The sequence below is a fragment of the Anopheles merus genome, chromosome 3L (assembly GCF_017562075.2).
Source record: "Anopheles merus strain MAF chromosome 3L, AmerM5.1, whole genome shotgun sequence".
Lineage (NCBI taxonomy): Eukaryota > Metazoa > Arthropoda > Insecta > Diptera > Culicidae > Anopheles > Anopheles merus.
This window is the reverse complement of record NC_054085.1, coordinates 37544816-37565354: the sequence shown is the minus strand read 5'-3', so window position 1 is coordinate 37565354 and position 20539 is coordinate 37544816. Positions and strand designations below refer to the sequence as shown.

Genomic DNA, 20539 nt, shown 5'->3' with positions numbered 1-20539 from the left:
GGCACACGATTTTGCTGATAATTGGCACGTTCGATCGTGCCAAAACCAACCAGCACCCTCCCAAAAAATACATTTGCGTATCACGGTGGCCGCTAATGAAGCGTTTAATTGTACGCTATTTATTGCGAGTTGCTCGGCACCGGGAGCAAGTGCATCGATAGCACAATTTATCCTTTAATTAAAGTTTCCCCCCATGTTCGGCATAACTAACAGTGGGCCGGTGGTTTTTTGGGCGAATTGCAGGGGGTGGGTTGCTTTTTGTTTGTTTTAAAGTGACCACAGCCAGTAGTGCGGAGTGGCCTCCACTACACTGCATATTGAAACATTCTACCAACAACATGATTAGTGTATGAGGGTTGCTGGTAATTGGAGATTAAACATTTTCACTTGAAATTAAGTGGCACCCGCGAGTGAAGCTCGCTGGCTCAATGTTTCAATTCGCAACAATTCATTTCGCAATCATTTTTATCGTTAACAGCTTTATTATTAAGGTACAACGAAAAAAAAAGAGAGCGTAAAGTAAATGTTTACTGTCGATAATAGCGGAGCCCCATTATGACGCTTAGCGAGACACATTGCCGGGCAGATAATAATGATGAACGATGTTTTCCTCATACACACACACAAACGCACAACCGATTGTTACGATTTTTTCTTCTTTTTTGGGTCTTTTTTGTGAAATTTCTTTTCAACGCGCTTTCATTCATCATGTTGGGAAAATTATGCAAAGCCCTTTTGAAGTGTTTCCATGGAACGGAAATAGAGCTTTCGCTGAAGTTGTAAAGCTCCGCACTTGGCACGAAACGGTTGTACGCAAGCTTTCATACAACTGAGCCCCATTTGTTGTTGTATGGAAAGTTACACAGCATCGAATGAAATCAAGTACATGTAACGCTATGTAACGCATTTCATAACAGTTGTAAAACAAACTGTAGTAAAACAAACAAAGTAATTGGATTTCATGCTATTTAAAGATAAAAAAAAGGAAATTCGCCTTAAATTAAATAGATTGCTTTAAATACTTCTGGCAAGAATGATAACGTTGAATATTTTCATTTGAACTATGCTAATTTGTCGCTATTAACTGTTCAATAAGACTACTATATCAGCATTATAAGTGAGCGAAACGATTGAGTAAAAATCGGTTTCTTTTTAAATAGATTTCGTACTGAGCTCTTCTATTACTGCGCGGTACAGCATCACTTGCTCTCAGCTGGACAGGCCACACATTTTCTAACGCCTTAAAGTCTGATCTTCATTCTCCAGTTCCAGCTACACTTCATTGATCATGTGTTTTATATTCAAAAACACACAGACATGCTTTCTCTCTCTCTCTCTTGCTCTCCCGAGTCGTGCCCGAGCCGCATGAAGAGAAGCTGCTGCGGCTGCTCGTTAGTCTCGCCGGAGCGTTTGACGAACGAAGATGAATGCACGGCTCGCGTCCGCTTCTTTCAAACGGTACACCGTAGTTCGCCGTTGACTCTCGCGCGGAAAAGACAACAATTCGCTGTGGAAAGTGTCGTACAAACCCAGTGGACTGGAGGAATAGGAAGAAAAAAAAAACAGCACAGTGGACTACGTGATAAAAGTGAAGACGAACCAACCAACCGAAGTGAGTGAATTTGTCCTCTTCGATCGATTGGTTGGCACAATCAGCTGACTGCTGTGGGTTTTGGTGAAGCACAAGTGTGTACTAAATAGTTAGAAAACAAAAGATTGTGTTAGTATCGATCAAGATTGTGGAGCATGGAGCGCAACAAGACACCTTTTGTATGACAGTGCGGCGATGCGCGCCGGTGTAAGCCTTTCCATGGGTCAAACACAAACAGAACAAACCGATCACCGTGCATAGCACAGAGCGGACTGAGCGACATTAAACGGGGTGCCACACTCCATCCACTTCAAGCTGTCCAACAAAACATCGACCGAAGAGACAGCAAAAGAGGTAGTGTGTGTGCGCGTGTGTGTCGTTAGCCGTAAGTTATTGCTGCTAAGTGAAAATACACATGAAGATAAACAGCTCGAGCCGCCGCCGACGCCACCGCCACCAAACCGAACCAAATCGTTCCATAGCGTCCGTGGGGAATGGAACACGGGAATGCAATGAACATGAAACACTGTATAACGCATTAAAACATAAATTTGGGATAAATCTCGGCACCATTTAAAAAGGCACGCCGCCCTTTCATCCGCACACTCCCTTTCCCGCCACGGCGATCGTCTTTGGGGGAGCAGGAAAAGAATTTACGCGCCCGCCGGACTGGCCCGGTGTAACCGTGTGCCTGTGTTGTGTCCGTGTGTGCTTCGGTGTGTAAATGCATGGCTTGGCGTTGTGTTTTGTGGTTAGATTGGTGTGTACTTTTTATGCAACGATCGGCCGGCATCGCCTCGAAGTGCCCTTCGCCGGGCTCGTTCGCTTTTGCTCCGATCGATCGCGGCCGCAAACCTCGGCGACGAGTGTGTTCGATCGGAGCGGCTGCGAAACAAAAAAGGGCTCAAAACGGGCGGGTGGAATGTTAAATAGACACAGCCCAGCTAGAAGAGAGAGAGAGCAAGAGAGAATAAGATAGTGAAGAGCCGAACAAAAAAAAACAAAATCGCACCTTCAAGAAAACAGGCTGAAATACAGGCAGCGAATAAAGCCGAGCCCGCATACGTTAAGCGCCGGGCTGGGAGGGTGCGCTTACACCGCCCGTTGGTCAGGTTGGTCGGCACGGATGTACTGACGCATTAAAACAAAACACACACACACATACACATACACACTCCAAACGTTTAAGAACGTACCCCAGAGCCAGAAGGCGGCAAAGGGAACCAACCAAAGCAAACTCACGCCTCCTCCCGCCCCTACGACGCTACAACACACATAAAACATATGTTCACGATGCACGGGCGGCGGTCGCAAGCTGAGCAGGAGCTGGAGAGAGATTCTACGGGGCCCATACGGAAGAGGATGTGCTTCTATATTGCACTCCCCCCCTGCTTTTTACACCCGCTTCTTGCCGATGACACGAAAGCTATAAACTTTTTCATCACCATCTGCGTAAACGTAATCGGCTGTCCTCCACTACTCCCTTCGAGTTATGCTGGCAGTGCGCAATGATTATGTTTTATTGTTTTGTCCCTTCAATGGGCAAGCGCGGGACAGTGCATTGAATGTTCCAAGCGAAGGAAAGGAGCGATTTCGGGGAGGGGGGGGGGAAGGTGGCGAGCCAAAGAGTTGACAGAACGGTGCTTTCTAGCACCCAATGAACCGCTATGTCGTTGCGAGAAGGTCCCAAAGGGAAGCACACGATCGAAATGGTGGCAGAAGGTTTTCCTTTGCTTTTGTTATTGCTCATGGGGACAAACAAAAAATCTGGCGAACGATGTATTTTTTGTGTGTGAATGCATTCGACCGCGTCGCATCAGTATTCGAAAGTCATAACGTCACTGTGCGCCGAGCGTTGACGAGAGGTGGGAAGGCATTGATTTGATGGTTTAATTGAGCGGTTGCATTTATTTCATTGGCTATTAATTGAATTGTTGAATTTTTTATGATATTTACGTCGCATTTTATGACTGTTTTTTTCACTTAAGCATTCAAGAATGAAACACTTTTAATTGGGATTGGTGATTGACTCCAAAAATTAATACAAAATGTTCAAAAACATTACTTCGGCAAGTTTTCAAGCTGAAAAAAGACAGCGCAGTTAGAAAATCATAATATGTAAAGCACGATAATGCACTGAAAGCTGCATTTCCCATGTGCAACTAGCGATCGTTCGCCCTGCTTTGAAGCATCCGGAACAAGTGCAAACGCGAAACAAGTGTGAGAAAGAAAAGAGAGCAAGCGAAAGAGCCCTCATTTACCTTTTTTCCCCCTTGCTTCCCACTTCTGCCGTACCGTGAGCATAAGGGACATCTTTAGCCGTTCGTTCGCCTCCGCGACCGTGAAAACTACACGAGAAAGCTTTTTCCTTGTTCGATGCTGCAAGCTTGCTAGCCGCGTGACCGATTTTTGCGAATTCTGCTTTCCGCCCTCGCCCGCCAGTGGGAGGTGTGTTACCGTTTTTCCGGCTGATCGAACCAGTTCCAGTTGCCTGAAGCGGACGCTGGTTCCCGTTCGTACCTTATTTCCCCCCCCCCCCCCCCTGTTTTCCAGGTGGATTTTCCTTTCCTGGCGAACAGTTTTCCTTTTGTATTTTCTGCGAGTCTTTGAGCGGAGCTTGCAAATGATTTCACTTAATCCATCAACAGCTGACTGTTGTGGTCCCTCTCTCCCTCTCACCACAGTGCTTCCTTCGTAGTGTGTTTAGACAAGTCATTGTTCGATCGTGCGGACCAGGGTAGTCAACACTCAATCGATTCTATCGAGCCAGCGTGAATAAATAATTAGCTTCACCCTTTGGGCTCATTTCCTCCCTACCATCTCACCGCCACCGTACACCGTACATCCGGAAAATTGAGAAAATCCCACTCCGCGTGCTTCATTGTAGCACTCCGTGCACAGCGAACGACAGAGTTTGTCTCTATTTCGAACACGATCGGATCGGATTTGCATTCTTCTGGCAAAGAACGCTGCGCCGCAAAGAAAGGCACAGGGAAACGGTTCATTAATCATGTGTAAGTGTTGAAAATTGACGAACCGCTACGGACGAGCGGTTTCTGGATGAACCAAATGAACCAGCAGGAGCAACGGCAGCGTTTTTGCTATGCTTTATTGTGCTCCCCATTCACCCCCAACACCCAACAGAATAACAGTGGGACCGTAACATTCGAGAACAAAACCTATCAATAGCCAAAACAACACATTTACATACAGAGGGGGCGCGGGCGGACTTGGTGCCGGGCAGACAACAAGTGATCGTGCATTACCTGATACCCAGCCCCCCAAACACCACCCTTTTTCTGCGACACTCGATTTCCCAATTGTTGTGCCCGAATAGGCGTTGCTAAAATCCATTCAAATGCGGAAAAGAATGGGGTTCGTGTCTTTCCGCCTTTTTTGTTGTTCTCAGTCTCTCTCTCTCTTTCTACCCCCGTTCTTTACAGAGCATTGAGTCATTGACAAGTAACATTGATAAGTTGGGGTTTAGCGGTTGATCGGTTAATTTTCTTCCCATGTTTTTCTCCCTCACTGCTCGAAATTTGTCTCCCTCCACGGTTGCTTTGATACCTTTCTTCAAGCTACGCCCGCCTTGTTATGATCGATGATGTAAACGGTTTACAGGGGGTGGAAGATTGTGGTGGTCAGCGCTTCCACGGACAAAGCTCGACAATTATAGATCTGGGCACGAGAATGATCAATGAAGGGTGATCGAAGGGCTGGAACAACGATCTCACCCGTTTCCTCGCCGTTTCGTTAATTCATTTTTCATCTTATCTAAAGTGTTTGTGCTTTCATTATTATTGCTTTTCCTGAGCTCGTCGTTTCCATTACGCACGCTCTGCTCGATTTTGAGCCCAATTTTTCAAACTCTGCTTCCGATCGTTTTTGGCAGCCTACCGGGGATAGCGGAAAGAATTTCGATACTTTACCGTTTTACCGTGCTGCCCGTGCTTCACCCTGTGTGGTTTGCTGGAATGTGTGCCCGACCGCCCGCCCGCCCGGTTGGTTGGTTGGTTGCCTTTCTTTGCTTCTTTAAATTATGAACCATTGCCACGATCATTGTGCGTGCCTGTATCTTGTTCTCTTTTTTTGATTGTGATTATTCGCAGCACCGAGAATGCGCAGGTTGGTTTCTTGTCTCTTTTTTTGCGCATTCCTTTTCTTCCCGCGCTCCGCGGGTTTTAGGCGCGGGTGGCTAATAATGCAAGCAATCTGGTCCGCTGATTCGCTCCGAAGGCAGCGGGTGCCTAGCACCTTTCCTTCTCCATTTCACTTAATCAACCGCACACGAACGCGTCCCCCAGGACGTCATACTGGGATGCCAGCCCGCGAGAAAAGTAAGCCAACCGGCCTGACATGACACTCCCTCGGGTACGTGAGCTGCGGGCTCGCATGGGAAATGCGGGACAAAATGCTAATCAAAATCTCACACCTCAATGCCAAGATCTCGTGACCTAGAAAGTCCATAAAAAAGCCCATGAGCCAGCGCACGGCTGAATGGGTTCGCTCGCAAATTCAAACCATTTTTGTGCTACGTGCCCGCTTTTCCACCGAAAGCGGCGGGTTAATGCACCTGTCCCACTGGGAGACAGTATTGGGGACGCCACAGAATGGACCACATTTCCGTCCGACAGGAGGGTGATGAGCGGGGGGAGCGGGGGTTTTATGACGCTCTAAAGCTTGATGATGACTTAGACAAAACGCGCGCGCGCACCATAAAACCCGAAGCATGCAGCGCATATTCATTTGTAATGATAATGCTGCGGAACGAGCGACAGTTTCGGCCGAATTGGCATTAATTTCTTGCATTCTGCAATGGAGATAGAGTCGTTAACAGTTGTGTAATTCCCCTTTTTCCTACCCTTTAAACATTGGTGAGTGGAAAAAAGGTGCCACTTTTGGCCGATTGCTTCTCACGTGGGAAAACGTTTCAAATATTAAACACACACACACACCACAAAACGTTTAAGCTTTAACGGACAGACCCATCAGGGCGCCCGTCATTATGTTGTAACGTGATGCGGCGCATGTAATGGATGCTTCTTATCGCTAAACCCCTACCCCACCACCTTTTGGGCCTTTGCCGTCACCCAGGTATCGGGAAATAATTGCAATCAATTTTTCGGCCACCACGCCACGCGAGACTAACAGGGCCGCTCGCGCCCCGCAAGGGGGATGAATAATTGGCCACCAAACGGTTGGGAGAAAAAATGATGCGGAACGCAGCACATACAAAATGCAAAGCATCAAATGGATGTGAAACAAAAGGCCGGCGGAAATCAGCCAATGGGAGGAGAGAGAAAAAACAGGGATACGGGTTCCTGCCCAAAACTGGCGGTCCCATGTTTATGGACGTGCAGCGAACGCGCGCGCGCGCGCTCCATCGATACATTACACTTTCTTCTCGGTCGTATTTCGTGTCCGTGTGTCTGTGTATTCGTGAAACGGAAACATCATAAATTTAGAAACAAAAGAGCTTGATGGCTTATGCTGACCATCGTGTGTTGCGTGTTGCGCAATCGCCAATTTTCGGTGTATCATCATCTTCGGGAGGGAGCGAATTTTGATGAGAAACCGAAAGCGCCCTTCCCCGCTTCTCCCCACGTAATAGGAAAGTCACGATGAAACACACAACCATGTGTGTGTCCGCTGGTGTGTTTGCAGATCGTGCCGAGGCTTATGAAAACATAACCAATCCCCATCCCATTCCACCCACCAAAACACGTGCCGGAACGGTTCATTTGCTTATCGGCGCGCGGTGTGACGATCGTGTCTTCCCTTCATTAATGGACGATGTTTTACAGTTTTTTTTTGTTTGTTTGTTTGTGGCCATGCTGGCTCAATTTCCTCCGTGGGATGATCTGTTTTTTGCGTCTTGTAAGTGGAATTTATGATACGGGCCTGTAGTTACGAAATCCTATCGATTCTACCGCGCTCGTTCGTTAGGGTTGATTGATTGATGGCCCTTTTTTTTGGAGGAATCGATCTGCGATACACCAACCCGTATGGGAATACTATTATTTGAAACATGGAGGATGTAAATTTTAAGCAGCAATCATTTATTAAAATTAATTTGAGCTTTCTTTTATTGATGAAAAATAATAAATTTTAATTTTAATTACTTTAAATGATCTAAATTTAAATTTATAGCATCAAGCTCCCGGTGCCGTGACCAGGATACTAATAGTTATTTTCTACACTTTTATTTCTCAACAGCTAAACCAACGATCGCTTTCATGCTCGCTTGCCGTTCCTGTGAGTGTACCAGTGCTAAACAAATCCTCAATATTGACCTTCATCGCCTTCTACCCCTCCTCGTCTCGGCTATTGCCCTGCTCGTCCCCCCCTAACCAACTCAATTGACTCAACTGGATGAAGATGAAGCTATAAGGTGGGCGCGCAACACTCACATCATCCCCATTACGAAACACGAAGCCTGGTGCCGGGCCACACTGGCAACGGCATTTTAGTACGAGAAATCAATTTTCCCTCGCTCCGTACCCTTCCTCCTTTATCGGCCCATCCCTGTGGACGGCAAGTACGCTCCAGATTGTGTTCGAGGAGTGTTCCAGGGCGTGCGTGCCCGCAGTTACCGCACGGATCCATTCCGTCCATTCGAGAATCATAGTTTTATGTGTATGTGCGAATAGTTGTATGTGTGTATTGGTGTGTTGGTGTGTGGGAGGGAAAAATCAGTGCCGAACATGTTGTTCAGGATCCGGCCGCATCTAGAAGTAGAGCGCAAAGTGTACTGATGTGCGACGTTCGTTGTTAGTGCCGAGGTAAAAGTGAAACACAAAACCGGAGAAGAAGAGAGAGAGAGAGAAAATTAGCATGCCTCATGGTGGGTGCGTAGTGTAGTACTTCGAGCCATCGATTACGGCGGGCGGCATCTGTTGCGGTAAAGCATTACCGATAAAGCATAATCTTATCGCAACGCGAAAGGTGCGAGGGCGAGTGTTTGTTGGCCGGTTTGTTTTTTTTCCGCAAGAAGAGAAAAGTGGTTCCTGCAACAATGCCTGCCGGTTATAGAGCAAATGGTCATATACCACACCCGGGGAATGGACACATTAGTAAGTAGAAAGAAGTTCATTTTTTTAGCCCCAATCGATTCGTTTTTTCTAACGTTTTTCATCCCAGCATAAAGCTTAGAAGAGCTGTAGTAACAATCAAACAGCTTAAACACTGTATTTACATAATGCACAAGCGATCTTTGTTCCTCGATATTTCTCACTCACAACAAACAAACCCGAAAAACAAAACAAAAATACCCCTATGCTATAAACCAGTAAAACAGACGGCTGCTGTTTTCAACGCTCCCAGGGACAGAACGATGGTTTTACAAATGAGGATCATTTAAATATTTTATAAGCATGCGAAAACGAGCGCACAAGGAAGCACGGCAGAGATTTCGCTCAGTCTCCGTTCGGATTACGGGCCCGTGCCCCGTGCTGTCGCCTTATGTTTGCGATGTTTGGCGCGCCTGCAGGCTGTAGTAGCCCCGTCACGATGATTGAGGTGATGATTCGGTTGTGATAATTTCAAATCCCCATCCAAGCGCTTTGCATTCGTTTCGGAGATAAACGTTTCGGCACCGAGTACTGCTGCTGCTGCTAGTGGCGACCCCGACCGACGGGACCACGTGTGAAGAAATAAAATTAAGATTTTTACGACGACACACGACGGCACGATTTTCTGCCCGGTCGGCGGGGCTCGGGTCCAAAAATATTAGGCGGAATATGTTATCGCACCGCATCGCATACCACCTTTCCGGGCTGGTGACGCTGGTTAACCTTGGCCTCTGCGGGCATTGGATTGGATTGGCTTTTTTGTGGTGGCACTGTGGAATTCCTGTGTCACAAAAACCGTCGAGCTCGAGATCGCTCAGCCCATCCCCTCTGTGATGACTCAGTTTATTTTGTGAGCATTGAGGCTCTCAGTGGTCCCGTACGCTGCTGATCAGCTGGTCAGCCTGGCCCGCCACAAGGGATCTGCGGATCCATTTCAGCCTCATCCATCATTCGCGCGCGCGCGCGCTCGCATTCACTCTCTGGTGGCAATCGCAGTGAGGAATTTGAAGGAGCAACAAAAAACCCACCCGTCACGATTAGTATCACAACGGGTAAAACGATCGGGCGATCGGTGTGAGATTCTGTCCCCCATGTTTCGCCATCAGCGGAGATAATTTCTATAATTATTCGTTCTCTCCCGCAGGGCGGCTGCTCTGCTTGCTGCTAATGTTGTTACCGTGTGCCGACCGACCCGCCCGGTTTGGGATGGTAGCAGCTGATCTTTTCGATCTACGATCGCGGCCAGATATACTAAGTACGGTGGGAAGGGAGGAAATCGATCAATATTATAAGCCTCGTTCGCCGATTTCTCCCGCCTGGGCCGAAGTTTTACGGGGGGAAAGGATACGCAAAGCTTTGCGTCTTGCGCAATCGAACACGCCGCCTGTTTCCATCGGACCGAAACCGAAGATCTTCCGACGCAGCCCAGACGGTAGTTTCAGACGCGGTGCGCAAAGGCTTCCCGCCGACGCTGTACATGTTACAGACTTTCTTTCGATCGTAGCTGATCGACTTCCTGGTGAGTTGTCTCGCCAGTTTCCAGAGCATGCAATAAAATGACTTAATTTCTTCTGCCGGTACAGAGCGAACAAGATGTTTTCCCCAATCCTTTTCCTCGCTGGGTTGATTTCCTCTATTCTTTGGCTCTTACAAACGAATAACTTTGTAGTAAATCACTCTCAAAATAAAGCTCAACCTCACCCGCGGATTGTCATAAGTTTAATGCGCCGATTTGCGCTTTGCCGATTATGATGAGCTGCGCGCCCCGGCGTTGCGGTCACCTTCAGACCGCCAGACGGGTTTGGATGAAATCAATTAATCAAACGTAATTCAATGGGACGCGGCGCATGACATGCGCGGAGTACTGTTTCACCCGGCCCCATCCAAACAGCGAAGCCGAACAGCGGTGTAACAGAAATGCTTCCACGAATCCACGATTTCTGATGGTAAGCGATCTATTATTAATTCAACAAACGTTCTCTTCTCGTCCTGCCAGACAGCGAATGCATTCCCCCGGGGGGGGGATGGTGGGGAGGGGGGGGGGAGGGAGGGTGTGACACCAAAAGGCAAACAAATTCTGGGCAGACACAAAAAAGCCCACACTCAGCCGCGGAATCGATTGAATATTTCGCGCGTTGAAATCGCACATGAAATGCAAAATTAATTGCCGTATGGATATAAAAATAAAATTATCCTACACAGCGACCGCGCGCGGCACAATTATGTTATTAAGGGAGCAGTTTTTTTTTTCTCGGTCTCTTTTTGTGGTGCGTGTTGTGTGTAGCAAAATGCCCGCACCAACTCCCAAACAAGGAGTACCATCCCCTCCCAATCCAACAAACCGTCCCGTAGCGCCCCGAAATCGAAACCGCTCCGCCCGAACAGTTCCCGCGCGACAATGATTGCACGGAGCACGGTTGGGGGGCTTTTTGGGAGTTGTATTACTATGTGTGCTTCGACTTTGGGCCAGCGACTCGCATCGCCGGGGAATGGGAAAGAAAAGGCAACACACAAAATCGAAGGTCATTGTCACGCTGGCTAGGCACGCGGGCGTGCGGCCGCGCGCGCACACCGAATGTGGCCGGACCGCCCGAAGCGCTTGGGAAATTGCGGTGCGGCGTCGCCCAGCCGCAGCGAAACCACAAAACGCGCCCCGCGCGCCTAAATGCCGCATCATAATTACACGCAAATTTGTCATATTTCTTAACCATTGTTAACCATAGGCTGGGAAGAAGGAAACGGATTCGACGCGCGCGCGCTCGCTCGCTCGCCCGGTCCAAAAATGGAGCACAAAAATGAGGAAAACGTCAATTGTGGCGGCGAAAGGCTGACACACAGGCTGGAATGTCTCATTGATTTGTCTTGTTTATTGTCGTGTTATTTATCTTCATCTGGCGAGCGGTGGAGAGTTTGTCGAGGGAGGAAATGTGCTTTAGCTAAAATTTAGCTTACCAAGATGACCAGATAAGATTAGATTAGAGATCTTGTTTATTCATATTTAATTCCAAAACTTGATCTGCTGATCGTTATTGCTGGTTTCTTTTTGCTTGCGCAAACGGTAATTATTACTTTACGATTATTTAATAATCAAACTTTATTCCCATTCATAATTTGAGGTGTGCATTGACTTTTATCTTTTTTCCCTCCGTTAACGCATTAAGAGATAATGTGATCAGCATTAAGCAAAACTCGATATCGCTCGCGGTGTCTTATACTTAAAATTTCCATATTCACTCAAGCGCCGGCAGATGCGCTTGGGACATTCCATTTGCTTTCCATTACCTTTCCCACAGGTGCACCTTGCATTCCTACCGCGGAATGTCTTTCCCATCTTCTCACTCATCTGGTAGAAAAAGAAAAAAAAACAATCAACACCGGCATGCGAATGGGCGAATGCATCTTCCTTCCAGTTCGAAAGGGCGCTCGGGTATCGTAAAAAGAAGGGGTTTTATGATCGCGAAAGACATAAACCGCGAGTCGTAAATGACCTCCACGCGAGAGATCATGTGTGTGTGTGTGTGTGTGTGTGTGTCACTCTATGATCTGAAGCGTCTCGGGAGGATCGGACGGTTGTGATTGAATTCCGCCGATGACGTTGACGCGCCACCGTGTAATGGACGCAGATAATTATCACTTTCCTCGTCGCATGCCCTCCTCTCCCAGAGGAAAAGGAAAACAAACCCTCCGGCGCGAAGATGGAGCACTTTCTTTTATCTTCTTCCACCGCTTAATTGTCACTAAAGACGTACCGTTCAACCCTTGTGCCCGGGGGAAAGAATTCGGAGCTGAGGAACGGCTCGTCTTGCCCCGGGGACAACCGGCGCGTCGTGTGCTGTCGGTCAATTTCGTGATCAATTCCGGTTTGGCGTGCGGCAAAAAAAGAAAGAAAGAACCCGCCGGACCTACCAAACGGCAGCAGCTCTGCTGTTTTGTTGTGTTTTCTGCACAAAGTACAATTTTCCGCTGGCGACAACAGCACCGCACGACCGCCCCGGCGATGTCGTGCCGACTGGGGCGCATCCTCGCAGTGTGGCCTTGCGTGAGGAGCTTCGTACCTTGCGCTGTGCCGCACCTTTCCTCATGCTGCGCGCGATGCAGATCAGCGGCAGCGTGTTCCGCGTGTGTCGATCCGTTTTCTATTTCTAAATCACCGCTAAAAGCACCACCGATCGACTTGTTGATGAGGAGAAAATATGCAAATTATGCTGCCATGCGATATGTTGCGCTGACAGTCAGTCCCGCAGTCGGTCCCTGTTGGGTCTCGTGGAGGCAAAGAGCCAGAAACGGAAGGAAGCGCATATATGTGTCTAATGTATGCAAATTAGTGTGCGATGGGAGGGAAAAGAAAGAAATGTAACACCGGCCCAGAAACATGCATGTTGCGGTGTGTTTGTAAACACGGAGCGTCCGCTAGTTGACAGCGGTGGGAAAAGGGGTGAGCCAAAAGTTACCTCGTATTTTGACGCTTATGCTTAATGGAATCCTTTATTTTATTTATTAAGCCGCGTCGTTTATAGATTGAAAACTGATTTTATGGACGCTTAAACTCGCTCAGTCCCGCTCAATCTCAATCCCTGTGGAACTTGTCGACCCTCGGTGTACGGGCCTGTTATCGTGCCGCATTTACATGGCTGAGTGGAGCAGTGTTTTTTTTGTATTTACATTTTCTCCACACTGTCCGGATGTCGTCCGGTTATCATCTCGTAAATCGCGTGATCACTCTTTCTTTCTTTTGTCGCCAACAGCAACACGCTCGGGACATCGGGCTCGGGTGTGCATCTTAATCGCTGGGTGAACAGCCGCACCGGTGCCGAGGCGAAAGTGGAAAGTTGTGACCTCGCCCGTGCCGGGAGCGGGACGCAGGTTAGCGACCCGCAATGGTGGTCGCGACGCACTATTCGAACCAGGCTGATCCAGTTTTCTCCACGGGCGACTACAACGGCGACCCCGAATGGCTGGCCCCCCAGAGACACGGGCCCGCGGTTCGTTGAGTGACCTTTTTCACGCCGCTGAAGATGACGGTGTCGTTGTCGTGGTCGTTGGCGATCGATCGGTGGCGTTCGATGGGGCGCTCGAGGGACGCCTGCTTAGCGTGTGAAAATTTGAAGCACCAGCCTTAAATGGGCAGGCATCGCTTCGGGGCTAGGGTTAATGGTGCTTCGATGCGCTTTTTCCGGTCACTATTCAGGTCGACGAGAGAGCATCGTCGTTTTGGGCCAACCCACCGCGGCGAGGCTATTTTTGGAAGAAGCTTTCGACATTTTTGACACTTTTGAGTGAAGAATAAGCTCTAAAGGCCAATTCGAAACGGTTTTCAATATGTTTTGAATGATTAAAGGAATATGATCAGTGTTTTTGTTCTCAAATTAACCTGCAATGCGCAGTTCTCTTATCCAAAGAGCCTGTTTCATCACTTAAATTGGTCATTTGGTTAATCTCGGCAATATTTTTGATTAAAAATGAATTCAAATGAAAATATTTAATAATGCAAAACAAACTACTTTCAACTCCTTATCGTAAGCATTCCTTTCCTGTCGAATCGTGCATAAAACAAAAGCTTAACTCACAAAACTGTCCACGATGCATAACGCAGAGGATTATTAAATCCATTATCTAACGCACCCCACATAACAATTTGAACCGTGGGTCAGATAACGAGCCACAAGCACTATGGTGAGCAATAATAATGCTAAACTCTTTCGAACGAGAAACGCTTTCGAAAGGCCAATCAGTTCAGTTAAGGGGGGAGCGATAATAATTTGTCCCTACCAGTGAGGAAATGGTTGCGCCGCTTGAACGACACGCACACCACCCGTGCGACAGCTTTGGCCCCATTTTCCAAGCCCCAAAAAATCACGTTCACCGTCAAGTGAAGTGCGAGATTATTCTGGGCTAATGATTCTAAGCCTCGCGTTCCCTTCACGCTCGGGGACAACGTTTTCGTACGGTGGCGAGCGAGACGGAACAAAAGTAGGTCATACTTTCGAGGCCAATTTTTCCATTCACAAGCCGAGCCCGCCCAGCTTTGCATCTTCGCAGTGCGCCAGCAACGTGCCAGCCTCCTCCTCCCTTCTTGCCCCCAAGAGAGTGCGCTTCATTTGGCCTACTTGGTGTCGTTGTGTAACTCATAAATAATTCCCTTCACTGCGAACCCCCAGCGACGCGAGGGGGGGAATGGTTAGGAAGCTTCTAAATTAGGGGAAAAATTTGTTCAGAAAAGGGCAAACTGTAAAGCCACACATTCGTGTTGGTGTTGGGGTTCTTGGGGAGAAATTTATACCAACCCATTTACACCTGCGTTCCCTTTTTTCTATAGACTCTCCCTCAAGACACCCTCAAGCGATAAATGGGGGGGCTTTTTTGCTTCTGGGACAGGATTGCAGCCTCTCAAGAAAGCGACACCGAGACCCAAAGCTCCAAAGCTCCAAAGGGGTGGAAGAAAAATCCGATAATTAATAGATTTAGTACTGTGTATCGTCCGTGTCCCCGTGGTTCCTTTCTTCTCCGTCACCAGCGTGTGGCGGATATGGGCCGCCGTGAAGTGAAGCCGAACGCCTTTACCTTTAACGGCTCATTTAAGCGTTCGTGTCGTGTTTTTTTCTTTCTTTCTCGCCATCACGGCCTGTAGGTCAGATCTAGGTGGAAGGGGGCGCGGCTGCACCTTGGCGCTAATTGATAAATAATAATCACCCTGCCAGTTGTGAGCCTATCCCCCGTCTCCGAATGCCAACTCGTGGCGGGGCAGGAATGCGTGAGCATGTGTGTGCCAAAACAAAAAATGAACAGACAACAGCAAAACAAACAGTCTAATAGGAAATTTTTGAACGGGATGACACAAATTTGTCACGAACGAGGCGATGCGAATCGCCTGATTTGCGCACCGTTTCCGTCCGGGCTTGCGATTTTGATCGTAATTTCCGGCAGATCGCAATTAATGAGCCGCGATTGATCGAGAAATCAAACAGCGCAGAGGCATTTAAGCTATTTAGTAATCGTGTCGTTTTATAAAGATTAAAAAAAAGTGAAACGAAAGGCCGCCTGGTGCGCTAAAAATGCGACGCAAAACAAACGACTTGAACGCAAGCGACGAACCCCCTTTCGTTCACTCTCGATCGATTTGCACTTCATCAACGTTACAGTGTGGGCATCCGATCTGCATCATTCACTCCTTTGGGAGGGAGATTGGTGACGTGAGTGTCAATCAAACTGCAATTCCTCAGCCCTCTCCGTTCCCTCTCCCTTATCATCTTACTGCAACCTTATTGTCGGAAGGCAACTTGCAGACAACTGGCTTGCCGATTGGAGGTCAGCTTTCTGCTTTCCACAGCGACCATCTGGAACACGTGTGGAAAGCGCCCGCGCGGCCGGGAAACTCAATGAAGAGTGAAAATGGCACACACACACACACACACACGACGGGAGCTCCCGTCGGAAACGAAACGAAAGCCTTCCCCACACAGCGTGCAGCTAGAACAATGCGCTTTTGTGCTCGATTCGACTTTGGCGCGTTCCTCTCGCGTGCGTTTCATACTCTTTCTCCACCGATCGGTATGTAGTGCAAGTGCAATGCATTGAGCGAGTATGTGTGTGTGTGTGGATGTAAAAAAATGCATTGCCGTGATGCGCGGCGTCGAGTTGTTGTCCCATTTTTCTTTCCTCGTTTTACTGCTCCCTCTCTTGCTCCCTTTCTTTCTCGCGCACGCCTTCTGATGCTTGTTTTTCCTTCGGCTTGTCCCGGTTCCATCATTCCAGTAGTTCCCTTTGTGTTACACCACCACCGCCTCCACCCACCGCGATGCACACTAATTTGCTTCTTTCGATTCCGAAGTCCCTTTTCCCTTTGCTTGCAGTTTTCCAAAGCCATCCCGGCCTTAAGCAGCGATCGCTGCAGTCGCTTTCCTTCTCTGGACGTCTCTTTTGCTACCCGTGCCTAATGCACAATTTGTGCAACAATTCCACCACCCGCCTGCCCGACCAGCAGGAGGAGGAGGAGGAGTGTGTCAGCCCAAGAAAGGGCAGCAAAATTATGCCATATTAGAGCGGCGGCCCCGCGCAAGAAAGAACGGTTATTTATCGCCCGCTGAATATTCATGCCACAATCAGGGCCATCGCCGGCTGCACCGCCACGATAAGGCGAGCCTGAGGCGAAGGAAAGCAGAGGGGAGGAGTTTTCCCTTATCGCTTCCACCGCATCTGCTGGAGGCAGTTTTTTTTTGTATGGGAAGCAGGGAGAGAGAAAGATTTAATTTTCCTTTCTTTGCAAAACTCATCACCCTGGGTGGCTGTGTACGTTTTTTCCATTCTCCGTTTCTTATCAGCGGTGCGATATCTTGATGCGGAGTGCACAATTTCATCGCAATACGACTCGCATGTGTGACTGTCTGATGCGGAAGCATTAAAATGTGTGTGTGTGTGTGTGTGTGTGTGTGTGTGTGTGTGTGTGTGTGTGTGTGTGTGTGTGTGTGTGTGTGTGTGTGTGTGTGTGTGTGTGTGTTTGTGTGTGTCTATCTCTGTTCCATGCTCATTATACACTCGGAAGGTGTTTGGCATGATGATCGTATTTCGCACGATTTGTTTTGGGTGTACTTTAAACGTTGTTTGTGGTTGTGGCTCGTGTTCGACGATAAATCATTTTGATTTGCCAGCCCACACTACTCATTGGATGGAATGGGTGACGACGGTGACGATGGGAATATTTAAATGATTTTTGAAGTAAAACAATCGCTAGCAGTGCAATATTTTTAACCGAGATGGAGCCGAAGGTTACACGCTTAAGGTGAGCTTTGGCTCGTTACTATTTGTATGTGTGAAATAATACACTCGTATGGTTAAATTGGAAACAGGAAAGACTAATTTATGATTGTGTGTATGTGCTTTAATGGATTTTATTTGCAAACTAAAGAGGTTTTTGAGAGGTAGTTTGAGGTATATTTTCAAGCAGATAGAATAGAGTAATCTTACCTTCATCTTTAAACCATTCTGATCGTCCCATAAATCATATCGCACAACAGTAACGATCATTCTGTGCATTAAAAAATCGAAAAATGGTTTGGCGTGAGACATGAAACGGACCTTACACCGCTTCCGTAGCGACTCTCCCGGCCTATACCACTCAGCTAAATGTCATCGGAATGACCAATTCAAAAATATACGATCCACCAAAGAAAGGAATACGGCACGCTTTACGCTGAGCTTACCGCTTACAAATTGCTTAATTATTTCCCTATTTAAATAGACCAAATCCGATCCAAAAGCATCCAACTCGTCCGTCCAAATGCGTCCGCAAAGGATCACTTTCCATCTTTATTCCCGACTGGTGACAGCACGGGAGAACGCGCCCGCGACCGTTTTACAGCAAAGTCAACTCTTTGCGCCCATTGCCAACCGTGACCTGGGAGCCTGGAGGCACAAATTTAATGTCTTTTCGCCTCGCACAGCCGCGCAGAGCGAAACTGAAAACGACCCGTACCCCTTAGCGATATTATCGTTCGTTGACTTTGGTTCATTTCAGATAAATAATCAAACGCTGCCCAAGTACGGACCGGGGCCGGGGCGGCTCTATCCGCGCGTGTCCATTTTTGGGCCACTGCAGCGGATTGGAAGTGCGCCGCGGGATCGTCTTCGCTGCCTCCAACGTCGAGTGTGTGTGTGTGTGTGTGTGTGTGGCTCCAGAAGTCCGTCTGTCACTCGTCACGGCCTACGCGGCCGCGCAGCACTCGTCGGAGATGTGCGGAATTCAGATGGGAACCGCTTGATGAGCTCGAGTGGCGGTCGGACCTGGAGTGGTGGTTGGGCGACCAGAACAACACCACACATTGTCAACAGCGATCGCTCACCCACATCGTCCTCCACTTGTCCACACACACACACACACACACAGACACACCAGCACAGTATGGAAGGGAAAGGTGATCGTCTCTGCTCTTGCGTTGGGGGGGAACCGAGCGAGTAGGTGTAAATGATACATTCGCGAATTTCTAGCGACTCACCAAAGTGCTTTCAGCACAGACGGCGTCTTCAGGCGCGGCAGGCGACGAACCGCCACCGTGCGGATGGGGTAGGGCGGACGCGCGCCCGGGGGGGTAGCCCCAGGTGACTAGAAATCCCGAAACATACACAACTTCCATCGCCAGCTCGCCTTCTCTGATTTATGCACTCGACAGATTACTCGACCCGTGGCTGTGTTTGGTAGTTGCTTGTTTGTTTGTAGTTTTTTCTACGCTTCTTCTTCTTCCTCTTCTTCTGCCTCTCATCGCTTCATCTAGCTGTTGCTAGCTAGGCTTATCGGTGGTTGCTTCCTTTCCGGGACCGGTACGGGACGGGTTATTTATTTGTGTGTAATTTTGTCCCACCTGCCGAGGTGGACCGGGGGGGGGGGAACGGCTCCAGCGGTAAAGAAAGTCACCCAGGCAAGCTGGAGTCAATGGAGTAATAGGTGGCGGCACATCAAGCGGCTTGGTTTTGTAAGGCAGAAAAAGCAGCCGTTTTCCAGGCACCGTTTACTCACGTAAGCTTGTGTAGAGCATGTGAAAAAGGCGGAGTAATGAGAGTTCGAAAAAACTGTACCGTTTTGTGTATTGCGTCTAGAATGTGAAGGTGTTTGAGCTGGTAAATGGGTTTAAGTGGTAATTTTATGGACTAAAAGACATCGTTGGTTGGCAATTTTTTTTTGTCCAAGCAACACAGGAAAAGGCAAGCGAAATACAGCGAGCAGTAAAATACAACGATTGCAGGCTCAGATAAGAGTGCAAAGTGGGTGAAAGGAATGGCCCAACGCCAATCATTCAAAAGATACTAACCAAAACGTGCAAATTAACGTGTTTGAAGCATCCATTTTCGACACTCAAGCTCATTCATGATTTTTGTCCTTCTCCTCTCGGCCATATAAATAAACTATCAATTTATTAGCAATCATTACCACTCATCAAGCACTGTGCGTGTGTGTGTGTGTTTGTGTGACATTTGTGGCCAGAGTGTGCCCGAAACGTAAAACAATCATTCGCATTCGCTCGTTTCCGCCTGTTCCGCTGTGCCAGCTGTGGCTTTTAACTTTATGGTGACAAATGACCTCTTGTGGCTCTCTCTCTCTCTCTGCAAAATCACAAACCCCGTTCCGTAACCGCACAACACCTTTGGTAAAGCTGCTAAAACTGTGCAGCCGCCTCTCGCCCCGAGGAAACTCGCTTGCAAATAAAAGCAAACCTGTGTTTAGCTCATCGCAACAGCAAAAGAGCAGCACGAGGAAGCAAACGAACGCTAAAAAAAAAGGCAAACTCACCGACCGAAGTCTTCCACTTTTATGGCCACGTTAGGGCAGGGAAAATATCTCATAATTGTATGACAAAAGTGTGCACTCGCACAATTAGTGTCGATTTTTCATGGCCTCTTCCTGCTCCTCTTCCCAATTTGTGAGTGTGTACTCAATTCGCTTACCGTGGGTTGGATTCGATCGGCAAAAACGAACACACTTGCTGGTTGCTGGTTGTGCAATCGAACGCCCTAGCTGCATCTTTCCGCGCTTGAGATGGGCGGCAAAGGCCGACAAAGGCACATCGAAGGCACTGCAATTGCCAGCATAAAGTGTGACTGTTTACAGCAACAGTGCGGTAAGAGGCAACGCAGACCGACTATTGTGTCATTCTCGCTCGATCGATTTTGCATTTTGCGGGGTGTTTTGCTCATTAGACGGGAGTGTGGGCGTCTGTGGGCGATTGCAGATGATGACCGCAATTAAAAACGCGTACCGGCAAAGGGTCAAGGTGTGAAGGCTAGTCGTAATGAGTAAAGTTTTAGTGTGTTTTTGCTTCCATCCCCGAATCAACCTGGCTCGTTGTATCGGTGTATGAAGCAATGATTTGACAGTAAATACCTTTCGCTA

At 48.1% G+C, this 20539-nt stretch overlaps 1 protein-coding gene across 5 annotated transcripts in view; it reads left to right on the top strand.

Moving 5' to 3' along the window:
• The first annotated feature begins 1413 nt into the window (after positions 1-1413).
• The window catches only part of LOC121599949 (calpain-11-like), a 36253-nt gene continuing 17127 nt past the window's right edge, over positions 1414-20539 (top strand). For 2 of the 5 annotated variants that reach the window (XM_041928113.1, XM_041928109.1), the window contains exons 1-2: positions 1414-1945; positions 7808-8664. In XM_041928113.1, the coding sequence (XP_041784047.1) occupies positions 8607-8664 (58 nt within the window). In that variant the 5' untranslated portion in view covers positions 1414-1945; positions 7808-8606. Of the gene's footprint in view, positions 1977-7807; positions 8665-20539 lie in introns of all 5 variants that reach the window. The other 3 variants (XM_041928112.1, XM_041928111.1, XM_041928110.1) reach the window with 3 other exon arrangements.